The sequence below is a fragment of the Nannobrachium achirus genome, assembly GCF_963921795.1.
Source record: "Nannobrachium achirus genome assembly, contig: SCAFFOLD_294, whole genome shotgun sequence".
Classification (NCBI taxonomy): domain Eukaryota; kingdom Metazoa; phylum Chordata; class Actinopteri; order Myctophiformes; family Myctophidae; genus Nannobrachium; species Nannobrachium achirus.
The window spans coordinates 13,616-29,710 of NW_027664741.1; the positions used below are offsets into that span (position 1 = coordinate 13,616).

At 42.5% G+C, this 16,095-nt stretch overlaps 1 protein-coding gene across 1 annotated transcript; it reads right to left on the minus strand.

Moving 5' to 3' along the window:
- Window positions 1-3,401: 3,401 nt before the first annotated feature.
- Window positions 3,402-5,614, minus strand: LOC308280822 (bublin coiled-coil protein-like). The gene is made up of 2 exons (XM_080755143.1): window positions 5,301-5,614; window positions 3,402-4,385 (listed from the first exon to the last, which is right to left on the minus strand). Exons 1-2 carry the CDS (start codon window positions 5,374-5,376, stop codon window positions 4,153-4,155), a joined length of 309 nt encoding a protein of 102 aa, XP_080611269.1. The 5' UTR covers window positions 5,377-5,614; the 3' UTR covers window positions 3,402-4,152.
- Window positions 5,615-16,095: the final 10,481 nt, after the last annotated feature.

Sequence of the window (16,095 nt, forward strand, 5' to 3'; positions counted from 1 at the left end):
TATGGGGTGGGATGGGCTGTTGGGGCTTGCTCAGGGGCACTTCGACTCGTATACTCCCTGGGAGTCCCTTTAGGCAAATGCGAGACATTCTGATTACCAGACGGCCTCGGCCACTCTACACATTAAAGTTACGGTCACCCCCCAACCTAGTTGAAAGTTCCTACCTTCTCCACTAAGTGCATCAAGTCTACGATGAAAAGTATACAGTACTAGCTCAGACCTGTCACCTAATGCGAGATATGATTAACCACATGGACCCTATGGAAGAATAGGCGAACACATATTGAAAATAGCAGATCTGGATAGCAAGCTCATAACGTGTCGTATTGCGTTGTTAGCTTATAGATGGGCTATTTTTGCAACAAGCTCAAAGCGTGTTGCAATGTGGTGTGTTTTGAGCTATATTTAAGGATTGTTGTTCTTTCAAAGAATTTGCCTAAATTTAGGATGCCAGGGTTAGTAAGTGTGGTTAACAAGATCCAGGAGAAACCTTTCATTGGTTCATGTCATACCCTGGTGGTCTGGCATAATCCATTGAGTATGTACGACAATTTCCCAAAGCATACTATGGTTTGTTTGATTTTCAAAGAAGCCATTCAATTCCATAAATGTTAGTAGCCTACATGGGGGAAAAAAAAGTCTTGGTCAAAGTTTGTTATTGTTGTGTTTTAATTATTTAAGTGTGAATATAAAAAGTAAGTGCAAAAATAGTCCCCGCAGAATTTATGAACAGAATTTAATTGTCCATGACTAATTGCTTTAGATTGTTAGTTTGTTACACAAATGTACTTCTAATGGTTTCGAAGGATGTGGTGCAATCCACAGCTCCTCCTGGCTTAGTGTTCGAAGTGTGCTTGAGCAAGACACTGAACCATGACTGCTCCCTGGGTGCTGTTCAATAGTGCCCGCGGCTCCTAATTGCTAGGATGAGTTAAATGCAGAGGACAAATTCCTGGTGTGTGCAAATGTACTTGACCAATAATACAACAACAATAACGCTTCAATATGGGATACTCTCCATTTCAAATAGTTATTTTAGTCCTTTGGACCATTTGGTATCTTTACCGTTGTTGGAGAGATGGTTGGAGGATTTTTTTTTATGGGTAGTATTAGGACAGCTGTGAACTCTGCTAGTTCTGTGACAGATGCAAATAAAAGCCCGTCTGAAATCACATGAGCAAAGGCTCAGTAGCGTAATTTTCTTTCTGCCGCAGGGACAGGAATCCTGGACTTCAGCTTTAGTAGTCATACATTTTCATTTGAAAATGTCTAAACAAAATGCGGTGTACTGTAGATTGTAAAAAATGAATCTGTAGAAAATTATGGAGGCGTTGTTGATTGACTGGCTGCTTGTGAAAGCTGTGATGTAAGGCCAGGATCTCTGTTTTGTCAGTTTTCTTGCTGAATTATTTTTTCTTTTATTGGAAAACGTACTTGAATACCTTTCTCTTTGTACGGAAGAGGATTAGGGCCACTTGAAAATGTTATTGGAGTTCTGAGATTAAAGTCAGAATTTCTCAGAAGTCTGAGAATAAATTCAGGAATTATGGAATGGCATTATTTAATCTCGGAATTCTGAACTTCTCTTACTTTGTTTCTTACTCGCCACAGCTAAACTGTTGAGCTTGGCCACCTTTTTAGTATGATGAGCTACATTTTGTGTTGCAATCTGATGTAGCAAATAAAAACAACAAAAACAGAACATCCATTATGAATGTATTATTTGATGGATACATTTTTGAACACCGAATATCTTCATGGTGATATTGTTACTGTTTTTCTTTCTTCTTATTTGGGGTTTAAAACAGGAATATTTTGTACCATGTGTATTGTAATAACTAGTCCCATGCCCTTAAATTCATAATGAAAAAGTACCAGTTAGGCCTATACAGTATCACAATATACATTTTCTTTGTAATGCCATTTTTAATTTGGCTTTTAAGTACTATCCACCAGGCGCTGAGTTGACCAAAGTTTTTATTTCCCAATCCTGCTAGTTGAAGTTGTAGTAGTAGACTAACCTTTTAAAAGGAACATGTTTGTTTCCCATTATGATTCAATGCATTGTCTACTTGACATTGACAATGCAGATGTTGAAGTTGTATTTCATCCCTAATATTTTTTTACCATATTTGCGGGTTTCGAGATTTCCTGTAAAAAAATACCTAATATTTTCCTAGATTGCAGGCAATGACATGCTTGGACATACATCCACACCACAAAAATAGCATTGTATTAGAGTTAACACTCCTAAACCCCAAATTAAGCTCACAATGTGTCGCAGATGCAACGCGTTGTGAGCTCGTAGATCTATTATATGACACGCAACACCATCGTACGATAAATTAGGCAATTAACATCACTTATATCATTGTAACATGTGGGCTTTATTGAGATTTCATAGTTCATACCCTGATAATAGAGAAGTATTTCTTGTAACTATAATAAACTAAGTTGAACTGTGTAGTCAATAATCATCCCTTTTAGTCACGGTGTCAACTCACTCACACCGTGTCATACTACGTAGTTTGTTCTGAGGAAAATGTAGGAAAAATTTAGTAAATTGTGCAAAGCCGAAGGGAAGAGACCAGCGTATGTAGCACGGAAGATATATATTTTTGTATCTTGCTGAAGAAGAAAAGGGCATCTAAACGACATTTCCAAGCTGTATGTTTTTTACCGTATTTTTATTCAGCCACTGACAAAACAGATTGTTTTCTAACTGTGAAAGTTCCATGTATTTTTAGATGTTTATTTTCTGTATTTGGGTCTTTTCATTTAATATTAAACATTTGACAGTTGCCTCACCCTAATACTTGCAATTCTTTAATTTAAATTGTTGGTGTATCTTTAATATGCCAGCAACAGGGCCGTTGTTGCAATCTTCTTTCATTCGCAACAACATTCTGGCTGGTGATTAAATGAGGTAGACATAATGAAATGGCAGAGAAATGAAGATGAAATAAGACCATATTGGATTTTTTTTTTCTCAAGGATTTACCTCAAACTTCACTCTCAAGACAGACAGTATCAGTGAACTAGGCAGAAGTAGTACTTTATGCTATTGAAGGCCTGAACAATCTTGCTCCTTTTAGTTTTGTTGCACCTCTAAAAGCAGGCCAATTTACATTATTCCTTTTGGTCCATAGATTTTTGTGACATAAAATTTACGGCATAGTTCAAACCTCAGCCAGAAAAAACACTGAAAATGTCTGTTAGTTTGTTCAGGATCTTTGAAAAACTTGAAACTGATGTGACTAGCAGATGAGTTTGCAATCAGCATAACATAAATTACACTTGTTAATATCTTGTTTTGTGGATATTTTGTTGAAAAATACAAGTTAATAAGAATCATTTATCGACATGGCTTTGTTTTAATTATCCAAAACTCAATGCAAAATTTCTATTAGAAATCTGCATTTGGAAACCCATGACAGCAGTAACACAACACCATGAACATTTTCAGAATGCTTCATTAATGTGAATAAACCAAAACAATAAATAAGAAAAATAGTCTAGCAGACTAGCAAACTGCATACACTCTGCGATAACTGTGTTGGCCTAAAAAGTGGCATTTATACTTTGTTACAAATGTGTCGCAGTGCATTTTGAGCTTGTAATTTGTCTATTTTCAGAGTGCAATGATCAAGCATTCTTGTGACCTCCTACCACTATGGAATGGAGGTGACAATGGCCATGATGTAAGGCCAGGTAAGCAAAAGCCTGTCTGACTTGCCTCCTAACAGAACGGTCACTCAGCATGTATGAAAGGTTATTTATTTATTCATATATATATAGTGTAAGTGTATATATATTCTCAACAGCACGCACCAACATGTTGCCATAAAGGCAAACGGGCATGTAAGGGATGGACAAAATGCTACCTTTCTGAAAGGAACAGTCTGCAATAACATATACATGTAGACAAGGACAGAGAACCCCTATGTGGAATGTTATAGTAGATCTGAGATTTAAGAAAAAAATCATCTGGAAAAGAAAATGCAGCTATGGTACAATACATTCAGGGCATCTTAGACATGGGACACGTTAAGATACAGCATGTCACTGATCTATGGGTTCAATAAATGTATTTAATTGGTTATGGAATAACATCTATATATATAACAGCGACTGAACACAGCCTTGCTGTATCTAATCTGGTCCTTGGTTTGGTTCCCTGATATCTTCGTCTGGTCCTCCATCGGTAGCTGGAGAGGAGTCCTCCTCTGTGTCCGGACTAACCAGCTTGGCTCTGAACTCCATCCTAGCCTGACGGTTGGATTCCAGAAGTTCGTGCAGTTTGCCGTTCAGACTGTCATTACGTTCCTCTAAATCATCCAGGCAGGAGTTAATCTGATCCAGCATGGCGTTGATGGAAGCATATTCTGTCACGGAAAAGAGGAAACGTTAAAGTGCAGTGTAAAACTGTGAAACAATTTAGTTGAGATGAAGCCATCATTGGCATACTGTATCCTGATTAAACAATGACCGTGACACAAGTCCCACTGATGTCAATTACCAAGTAAACCATGAGTTTGTTTTACTGAATAGTGGATAAGGTTAGAAATAACATTTAGGGTTAGGCATAGTTTTACTGAGGTTACGTTTAGGAATAGGGGTAGGTTTTGGCACCATTTGACTGAGGTTAAGGTTAGGAATAAGGTAGGCTACAGGATTTGTGCCCGGGGTGACTGTGTTTTGGTATTCTTAGAGAGAGATGTACTGCAAACTGTAATGAAGGTGGTACTCTTATTTTGCTATTTCTATCACAAAGATGCACTAAAATGCATTAATTGAACGGGTTCCAGGGGCCTCCTCTCCAGCTAAATGATTTAAGGGTTAGGAACCAAATGGACCCTTAGGGCTATGCCAAATTAACATTGAGGATTTAACAGTGTAGTTTAAGGTCTTTCTGTGATTAAATAATTGTATACATTGATTGATTGAATAATGGATGAATTTGCAAATAGTACAGTTGTACTGGTACGATTATACAGTGATGCAAAAGCACAACACAAAAAGGGCTTGTTTCCATTGTGGTCCTGTGTATTCAATTCATCAAGACATTCAAAAAAATATCATCAACACTGTACAGTAAACTGTATGACCAGTCAAATGGATGAGTTCCGTGGATATCAATGGTAGAACGGTAGAGATTTAAGAGAGACACTAGAGTAAAGGCAATTGTTAATTCTCATGTTAAAATGTTTTCGATCTTCACACAGTTGACACAAGGGTGAGGATATTAAGGGATTTTAAGATTCAAGGTGACAGCAACATTACAGTAAACTAGATGGTACCTTCTTCGTTGAATTCATCATCGTCGATAATACCTTCATCTATCGAGATATCGGGATCTCCATTTGGTCCAGACATTTCTGAGGTTTAATACGGGTTTATAACAGATCCTGTTTGTGTTTAATCTTGGACACCACCGTGTAGGATGTTTAGTTTGTTCATATGCTGCCCCTGTCGGCTTTATTTTCATCAAACTACATGACAATGGATCCAACAAACTAAAGCAGAGCAATTGAGAAACCACGCAAACAAAGACAAACTGTGTAATCCATAGAAATGTGGATGTTAGTGAATCAGTCAAGATCGAGGAGCTTATTTGTTGTTCGCAAGAAGAATCATGGGATTATAAACACCCTTTTACTTTACTTAGTCTTATTTTCACAATTGTTTGAAATGTAATTCTATGAACTTCTTTCCATCAGGGTCAAATTTTTTAATTCCGGTAGCTGGCTTCCTTTGTCGCCTCTGCAAAAGGTTCTATAATTTTCAATCTCCGGGTCTACACTCCCACTGCAAGTCCTTGAAGCATTTTCAAAACCTCAAGGTTAGTCTCTTAAGACTTTATTACAGTAACTTGATTTAGGGCCAGTAGAGGTTACCAGGGACGTGCTGGGCCTCTGATTCAGCTCGGGAAATAGAGTTGGGAGAGGCCCTCATTGCGCGCTACTCAAAGATTTGCCATTTCAGATCATGGCAAGTGACAAGCCAGTGGGACAATGACATGAGTTATATTTCGTTGTTTTCGGGTGTTTTGTATTTATCATTTTAAAAATGATTTAAACTAGTGAAAACAGCCGATCTACAAGCACACAATGCCTCGCAAGTACATTTTATAGATGATAAATACAAAACGGTTTTGGACATACAAGGTTTCCACCCGACAACGACTATATGCTATAAATATAAGGTGCTGGGAGTGAAAATTATAATGTAGGGGTGCCTCGGATTAAAAAAATATTCATGGGGTGCCCTGAGACAAAAAAGTTTGGGAACCCCTGACACAGGGCTTAAGTGGTTAAAGTACAACAACATCTACACTCAGAATATACACAGACACAGCCTATAGATACTGTGTATAGGTCATTACATTTTTCTCAAAATGATTTTTGTTTTTACATTGTGAAATGATTTAAAAAATGTTGCCAAAAAGAGAGAGAGAGAAAAAAAATGCTGACATTGACGTGACTCCTTTCTAAATAATAGGACTTGTTATTGCATTGGGTTCCGCCCTCTGTTCAACTCAGTGAGTTGAGAATGGAAACACTGCCCTCATGTGGATTCTTTCATATCACACTGTAACACTGTTAGTGAACAAACACTCGGTGGGAAGGATTCCTGTCACAATATAGAGCCGTTTAACACTGTTACTGAACAAGCACTCTATAGCAATGATTACTGCAGCAGCGGCAGCAGTGTTGTTTCTCCAACACAGACTGGTTGGACTTCCTGGTCAGGTGAGCAGGCTGGGTGTGAATTCCTTGGCTACAGCGACATCTGTTGATGGGGACCTACTGATTGGTTTTATTTCACCAGACTCTACCTAGCTCCAGTGGGTTGGGGCGGCCGCGGCCGCTTCGCGGCCGCTGCCAGAGCACGCAGTCCGGCTTGGGTGCCCTCCGAGACCTCGGTGTCTGAGTCTGGAGCTCTGTGAAAAAAAAGAAAAAAGAAAAAAAGCCAGCTGCTGAGCGGGCGTGCGTGCGTGCGTGCTTGCGTGCGTTCAGTGCAATGTGAATGCATGTGACCAATTGATAGGAAGATAGATAGATACGTAATAAACATGAACTAAAAGGAGATCCCAGTAATGTTTTTGGCTTATTTCCACAGGGAAGTCATTCATGAATGAACGAATTATTGATATAGGACTGTCATAGGTACAGTGTCATTGACAGTACAGTTCACTGGTACAAGGTCAACTAAAAGGTGATCCTAGAAAAGACTAAGTCAGGGGGAAACAATTTAAAAAATAAAACAATAAAAACAGCCGATCTACAAGGCTGCATGTGGGCTTGTGGATCAGCTGTTTTGGGTAAATGTGGGTTTGTATTGATCCCTTTATCGAGTGATTGATTGAAGACTTTACGACAAGTTTCATGACAGTACAGTTCACTGGTACAAGCTCAATTAAAAGGAGCTTTATTTATTGAATGAATTATTTCCCTGTCTCCACACCAGGCCCAACTGCGCCGCCACTGACTGATAAATTGCGACCGTCGGGTCGCAGTTACTATCGAAACCTCGACCGGCTGTCTGTCTGTCCGTCACACTTTTGCCCTGCTCATATCTCTGCAACCGCTGCCCCGATCCGTGCCAAATTTGGCACACACAGTCCTTGCCTGCCAAACTACGATTCTCACATGGCCCTCCTCTTCTAGCGCCACCATGAGGCCAAAACTCATTCTGGACACTGCTCCTACAAATCTTGACCTAAAATCACACAAATCGGTACACACTTGCTCTACGCTCATGTCATCAACATGGATCTGTCCCATGTAGCGCCACCTTCAGGCCGATTTTTTTAAACCCATTTTTGGACACTACTTCTACAGATTTTGCCCTAAAATCACGCAAATCGCTACGCAGTCAGTATATATTAGGGAGTCTTACTGGTTTAATTATTTATTTCCCGACTATGTTTCCGAGACTGATTATTTATTTATTTATTTCCCGACTATGTTTCCGAGACTGATTATTTATTTATTTATTTATTTCCTGACTGTTTCCGAGACTGATTATTTATGTAATTAATTATTTATTTATTTCCGCCCCTGGACTCCGCCCCCCCCAGGCGTCTGCCTATCGATCGGCTGGGCTTTAAAGAGCCATAACTCCGTTTTGCAGCGTGCTACCGTCTCCAAACTCGCTTTCTGGCTTCTCGTGTTACTGGTATTAAATACCACATACAAGCTCACGGAAGCTCCATCCAACTTCTGCGCAATGCATTATGGGATGTTGGAAAGTTGTGGATACTAGCAACAGAGTATTTAAATAAATAAATAAATAAATATATAATGAATGAACGAACACATGAATAAATAAATAAATAAACAAAGAAAGTGTGTGTGTGTGTGTGTGCATGCATGCGTGCGTGCGTGCGTGCGTAATTACTGCCTCCTCGTTAAGAACCCCACACATTTAGGCAAATTCTTTCTTTCTTTCTTCCTTCCTTCCTTCCTTCCTTCCTTCCTTCCTGTAAATGAGGCCGCATGACAAGCGTTCTCGTCACCGCGCTGACGGGGTAATTACACGCAAATACAAGGGGTGGAGTCGAACTTAACGAGTGGGCGTGGTTTCAACTACAAGCTCACAACGCGTCACATCAAGACGCGTTGTGAGCTTGTAGATCTGCTATTAACGAGTGGGCGTGGTTTCAACAAGAGGGAGGACTCTGACTTAACGAGTGGGCCTAACGTAATGAGTTTTGTGGGCGTCGCACGCATTAATTATGTAAATTAAGCCGACTTATGCAAATGGGGGGGCGGGGCATGGTTTGGAAATGCATTTGGGTATGGTTCGCATACATTATGCTCGCATACATTATGCTAATGAGGGCGTTAAGGTGGGTTTCCCAGCGCGTAAAAAATGCAGACGACCGTATGTAAATGAAGGGGAGGAGCTTAGTCGACGTATGCAAATTGGGGGCGGGGCATGGTTTGGAAATGCGTTTGGGTATGGTTCGCATACATTATGCTCGCATACATTATGCTAATGAGGGCGTTAAGGTGGGTTTCCCAGCGCGTAAAAAATGCAGACGACCGTATGTAAATGAAGGGGAGGAGCTTAGTCGACGTATGAAAATTGGGGGCGGTGCATGGTTTGGAAATGTGTGTGGGTGTGGTTCGCATAAATTATGCTAATGAGGCTGTTAAGTGGCGTTTCCCAGCGCGTAAAATATGCAGACGACCGTATGTAAATGAAGGGGAGGAGCTTAGGCGACGTATGCAAATTGGGGGCGGGGCATGGTTTGGAAATGCGTGTGGGCGTGGTTTGCAGACATTATGCTCGCATACATTATGCTAATGAGGGCGTTAAGGTGGGTTTCCCAGCGCGTAAAAAATGCAGACGACCGTATGTAAATGAAGGGGAGGAGCTTAGTCGACGTATGAAAATTGGGGCGGGGCATGGTTTGGAAATGCGTTTGGGTGTGGTTCGCATACATTATGCTAATGAGGGTGTTAAGGTAGGTTTCCCAGCGCGTAAAAAATGTAGATGACCGTATGTAAATGAAGGGGAGGAGCTTAGTCGACGTATGCAAATTGGGGGCGGGGCATGGTTTGTAAATGCGTGTGGGCGTGGTTTGCAGACATTATGCTCGCATACATTATGCTAATGAGGGCGTTAAGGTGGGTTTCCCAGCGCGTAAAAAATGCAGACGACCGTATGTAAATGAAGGGGAGGAGCTTAGTCGACGTATGAAAATTGGGGCGGGGCATGGTTTGGAAATGCGTTTGGGTGTGGTTCGCATACATTATGCTAATGAGGGTGTTAAGGTAGGTTTCCCAGCGCGTAAAAAATGTAGATGACCGTATGTAAATGAAGGGGAGGAGCTTAGTCGACGTATGCAAATTGGGGGCGGGGCATGGTTTGGAAATGCATTTGGGTATGGTTCGCATACATTATGCTCGCATACATTATGCTAATGAGGGCGTTAAGGTGGGTTTCCCAGCGCGTAAAAAATGCAGACGACCGTATGTAAATGAAGGGGAGGAGCTTAGTCGACGTATGCAAATTGGGGGCGGGGCATGGTTTGGAAATGCGTTTGGGTATGGTTCGCATACATTATGCTCGCATACATTATGCTAATGAGGGCGTTAAGGTGGGTTTCCCAGCGCGTAAAAAATGCAGACGACCGTATGTAAATGAAGGGGAGGAGCTTAGTCGACGTATGAAAATTGCGGGCGGTGCATGGTTTGGAAATGTGTGTGGGTGTGGTTCGCATAAATTATGCTAATGAGGCTGTTAAGTGGCGTTTCCCAGCGCGTAAAATATGCAGACGACCGTATGTAAATGAAGGGGAGGAGCTTAGGCGACGTATGCAAATTGGGGGCGGGGCATGGTTTGGAAATGCGTGTGGGCGTGGTTTGCAGACATTATGCTCGCATACATTATGCTAATGAGGGCGTTAAGGTGGGTTTCCCAGCGCGTAAAAAATGCAGACGACCGTATGTAAATGAAGGGGAGGAGCTTAGTCGACGTATGAAAATTGGGGCGGGGCATGGTTTGGAAATGCGTTTGGGTGTGGTTCGCATACATTATGCTAATGAGGGTGTTAAGGTAGGTTTCCCAGCGCGTAAAAAATGTAGATGACCGTATGTAAATGAAGGGGAGGAGCTTAGTCGACGTATGCAAATTGGGGGCGGGGCATGGTTTGTAAATGCGTGTGGGCGTGGTTTGCAGACATTATGCTCGCATACATTATGCTAATGAGGGCGTTAAGGTGGGTTTCCCAGCGCGTAAAAAATGCAGACGACCGTATGTAAATGAAGGGGAGGAGCTTAGTCGACGTATGAAAATTGGGGCGGGGCATGGTTTGGAAATGCGTTTGGGTGTGGTTCGCATACATTATGCTAATGAGGGTGTTAAGGTAGGTTTCCCAGCGCGTAAAAAATGTAGATGACCGTATGTAAATGAAGGGGAGGAGCTTAGTCGACGTATGCAAATTGGGGGCGGGGCATGGTTTGGAAATGCATTTGGGTATGGTTCGCATACATTATGCTCGCATACATTATGCTAATGAGGGCGTTAAGGTGGGTTTCCCAGCGCGTAAAAAATGCAGACGACCGTATGTAAATGAAGGGGAGGAGCTTAGTCGACGTATGCAAATTGGGGGCGGGGCATGGTTTGGAAATGCGTTTGGGTATGGTTCGCATACATTATGCTCGCATACATTATGCTAATGAGGGCGTTAAGGTGGGTTTCCCAGCGCGTAAAAAATGCAGACGACCGTATGTAAATGAAGGGGAGGAGCTTAGTCGACGTATGAAAATTGCGGGCGGTGCATGGTTTGGAAATGTGTGTGGGTGTGGTTCGCATAAATTATGCTAATGAGGCTGTTAAGTGGCGTTTCCCAGCGCGTAAAATATGCAGACGACCGTATGTAAATGAAGGGGAGGAGCTTAGGCGACGTATGCAAATTGGGGGCGGGGCATGGTTTGGAAATGCGTGTGGGCGTGGTTTGCAGACATTATGCTCGCATACATTATGCTAATGAGGGCGTTAAGGTGGGTTTCCCAGCGCGTAAAAAATGCAGACGACCGTATGTAAATGAAGGGGAGGAGCTTAGTCGACGTATGAAAATTGGGGCGGGGCATGGTTTGGAAATGCGTTTGGGTGTGGTTCGCATACATTATGCTAATGAGGGTGTTAAGGTAGGTTTCCCAGCGCGTAAAAAATGTAGATGACCGTATGTAAATGAAGGGGAGGAGCTTAGTCGACGTATGCAAATTGGGGGCGGGGCATGGTTTGGAAATGCATTTGGGTATGGTTCGCATACATTATGCTCGCATACATTATGCTAATGAGGGCGTTAAGGTGGGTTCCCCAGCGCGTAAAAAATGCAGACGACCGTATGTAAATGAAGGGGAGGAGCTTAGTCGACGTATGCAAATTGGGGCGGGGCATGGTTTGTAAATGCGTGTGGGCGTGGTTTGCAGACATTATGCTCGCATACATTATGCTAATGAGGGCGTTAAGGTGGGTTTCCCAGCGCGTAAAAAATGCAGACGACCGTATGTAAATGAAGGGGAGGAGCTTAGTCGACGTATGAAAATTGGGGCGGGGCAGGGTTTGGAAATGCGTTTGGGTGTGGTTCGCATACATTATGCTAATGAGGGTGTTAAGGTAGGTTTCCCAGCGCGTAAAAAATGTAGATGACCGTATGTAAATGAAGGGGAGGAGCTTAGTCGACGTATGCAAATTGGGGGCGGGGCATGGTTTGGAAATGCATTTGGGTATGGTTCGCATACATTATGCTCGCATACATTATGCTAATGAGGGCGTTAAGGTGGGTTCCCCAGCGCGTAAAAAATGCAGACGACCGTATGTAAATGAAGGGGAGGAGCTTAGTCGACGTATGAAAATTGGGGCGGGGCATGGTTTGGAAATGCGTTTGGGTGTGGTTCGCATACATTATGCTCGCATACATTATGCTAATGAGGGTGTTAAGGTAGGTTTCCCAGCGCGTAAAAAATGCAGACGACCGTATGTAAATGAAGGGGAGGAGCTTAGTCGACGTATGAAAATTGGGGCTGGTGCATGGTTTGGAAATGCGTGTGGGCGTGTTGCGCATACATTATGCTTGCATACATTATGCTAATGAGGGCGTTAAGGTGGGTTTCCCAGGGCTTAAAGAATACAGATGACCGTAGTGAGCATTCGTTCCACGAACGCATTCATTCAATGAATGAATGAATAAATAAATAAAGTGCACGTGCACACACGTGTGTGCGTGCTTGCGTGCGTGCGTGCGTGCGTGCGAGCGAGCGAGCGAACGAACGCACGTGCACACACGCACGCACGCACGCACGCACGCACGCACGCACGCACACTTTATTATTTATTCATTCATTCACGCACGCACACACGCATGCACACTTTATTTTTTAATTAATTCATGAATACAGCCTGCGATATGCGTGAAATCTTGCAAGCACATTCCCACTAGGTCAAGGAACAGATGCCTCCCTTCTCACATTGGCCTGTTATAGCGCCACCAGCGGGTCAACTTTTGCATAACACATTTTTGGAACAAAATGCCTCAAATCATGCATGCAGCTAATTTCAGTAACGTCAAAGAGAGCACTGCCTGCGATCTTGACATTTTGTACTTTTATAGACATTGTTTTCTGGCTTGAAGCGAGCCCACAATTGTTTCGAAGGAACAATATTTTCTAGTTTCCATATGATATGCACATGTATTCAGGGGGGTAACTACCGCTGACGCAGCTGACGCATGCGCATTAGGGCCCGGGACGTCCAGGGGCACACGCAGGTGGAGGAGAAAAAATAAATAATCTAATAATAACAATGTATACAGACGGAGCCGCTTCTGTCCTGATCTGTTGCATTTCCTGTAGTAGGCTGCTACCATTTCAAAATAAAACATGTGTTGAATGATCACTTTACAAATATCCAATACAATGACTCTTGTTTTGAAATGTCCACTGGTATGACAGGAAGCTATGACAGGGCCCCTTAGTGCTGCTGACGGAACACAGGCTGAAGAGACGTTCTGAACTTCTGAAGTAAAAACAACACTCTCGGGCATTATGGAATATAAAGTTTCAACACACGACTTTGGGGAACAGTTAATATTTGCCATGCTCTCTAAAACCAAGACACTGTGGAATATGGAACAAAACGTGCCCAACTGGTCTTGTTGTTGTCATCCACCTTACTTTAGCAGGTGAGTTAAGTAATTAATATAAATAATGCTGGTTTGCAGTGATGCATCACTGTCAATTAAACTGTGTGCTGTCATTAATGTAGGCCTAGTTGTCTTAATGGATGATATTTATAATGCTGTTTTGGAAAAACGGCGTGGTGATGTTTGTAGTGTGAAGACTAATGTCAGAGTTGTTGTGTTGGAGTGCCATAGGGAAGAGTTCATTAGCACCACAGAGAGATGGAGACAGTGAGACACTACTTGGTTGGGCTACATATTGTCATGAATTAGATGGCGAGTGTGTTGATGTCTTCTGTTGGAGCCTGGTGTCCCGCATTTGCGCTGTCTGCATTTGCGCTGTAGAAAAAAGGTGGTGGTGGTGGTGGTTGTTGTTGTTGTTGTTGTTGTTGTTGTTGTTGTTGTTGTTGTTGTGGGGCACTTGGTGAAAATCTCGCATCGGGGCACACCGGGGGCTAGTTTCGCCACTGTGTATGTCCAAAAAAAAAAATGATTTAAACTAGTCAAAACAGCCGATCTACAAGCACACAACGCCTCGCACTGTAGATCTGCTGTTTTCACTACTTTTTGTGCAAACAGTAAAATTTTTACTTTTGTGCAAACAGTTTCATTTTTTCCTAATGGCCCGGCCTGGACCGACCGATAATGAACCGGCCGTTCGGGAGTTGTCCCGCTTTTCCCAATGGCCAGCACGTCCCTGGAGGTTACACATTTCTCCCACATTAAAGGAGTGTCTTTGTTGTTATTGCAAAGTACTATTATATAGCATATAGGTGTTATTGTTTTGTTTTAATTGTTTTGAGAAGCTGCTATAGTACATGCCTCTTTGTGGTTCGTTAAAATTATTTTTATTGATTCAATGAATGTAATGTCTCAAACCATTCCAGATCTCTAAATGCACGTGTGCGTATGACACTAACATACATTTATGTACTGTACATCAAGTTAGTTGTTATTCTAATACATTTACTTAAAAATAAACTGTGGTACTCTTTCACTTAATAGAAGTACAGAAGCCTGCACAACCAGCGGGTTTCATCAAAGTCCACTACAGCCTTTGCCTCTGAAGACCACCTCAGCTCTGTATCAGACACCACCACAGACTTGGATGGAAGTGGCAGCCACATCATCACTGACTCCAGTGAGGTTGATGATGTAAAGAGTAATAATCAGTTCATGCGGCCTACTGTTACCATCACCCGAGTGAGACTACCAAAAGACCGCCAGAGAAAAAAGAAACCAGAATCCACCTCAATGCCACAGAGTATCGACACCGCTGCTACAGCAAGTTCCAGCTCCACACACCCAGCTTTTGACCCTGTCACCACGATGGAGCATGCAGTGTCCCAGGCTTGTGTAGCTTGGGAGAGTTCATCTGAACTGTGTGAAGGGCCACTGTCACAAGCACTGGAGGCTGTTGAAGAGGCCACAGAACAGCAGGTTCAAGAAGCTTCTGTTTCACCAGAGGAGATTTCTGTACCAGAGAAGACTGTTGTACCAGAGAAGGCCAGTACAGGGAAGGCCAAAGCAACAAACAAAAGGAGGTCAGGCCGGGCAACATCAAGACGCTGAAGATCATATTGGTAAAAAAAGAAAAGAAAAAAAAAAGAATACAATTGCTGCCTTAGGGCTTAGGCTACCCAACAAATGGTGTAACAGTCTCTATTAAGTTAACGGTTTTATGAAGCAGACTGGCCTGTTTTTCAGTTATTTATATTTTAAGATTAACTTCACCCCAAGTCACATAATTCAGGAAACTTGTGTTGCAGTGGCCTCTACAGGTTGAAACTTTCAACTAGGTTACACTGCTGGTAACCTCGCCTACCAGGCTTTCTGGGGGAAAGCCTGGTGTTCGTTCACAACAGCCGTTTGGTTTCCGCTAAAGCGCGGAAACCACTAGAAGAAGTGGCGTCGCTTTGATTTAGTTCCCTCTGTTTGTTTCCCCAATACCTATTAAAATGCTGGAGCAGCCTAGTGTAGTCTTGCCAGTCGCTAACAGTTGGACAAAAAGATGCATATACCAAACAAATTTTTCAAAAGCAAAACTACTCCGCATCAAGGAGGTTATTAGGTAGGCCCTAAAAGTATGTCCTTGAGCGCAGGAGAATATTTTGGGTTAAAACTGAATCCGGTTTGATCTTTCCGGCAAATTGTAGTCCTTTGAGTACTACAACATGACACGTTGTGGTTTCCGCTCCAGACCGGTTACAACCCCGAAAGGTGAAGTGACCCCAGACTACACTACTGGCCATACCCCTACATCTATCTACATGACACCTGAAAAACATCTATTAACTATTACATCGTTATTGGGTTGTGGCCAGCATTGCCAGGTAGAGGGCAGACCTTATGGGGTGGGATGGGCTGTTGGGGCTTGCTCAGGGGCACTTCGACTCGTA

Bases quoted from the DNA above. Each gene is read 5' to 3' on its own strand.
- LOC308280822 (XM_080755143.1), bottom strand. From the start codon at position 5,376: ATGTCTGGACCAAATGGAGATCCCGATATCTCGATAGATGAAGGTATT. The intron at 4,386-5,300 runs GTACCATCTAGT...TTTCCGTGACAG, and splicing joins TGATGAATTCAACGAAGAAG to AATATGCTTCCATCAACGCC.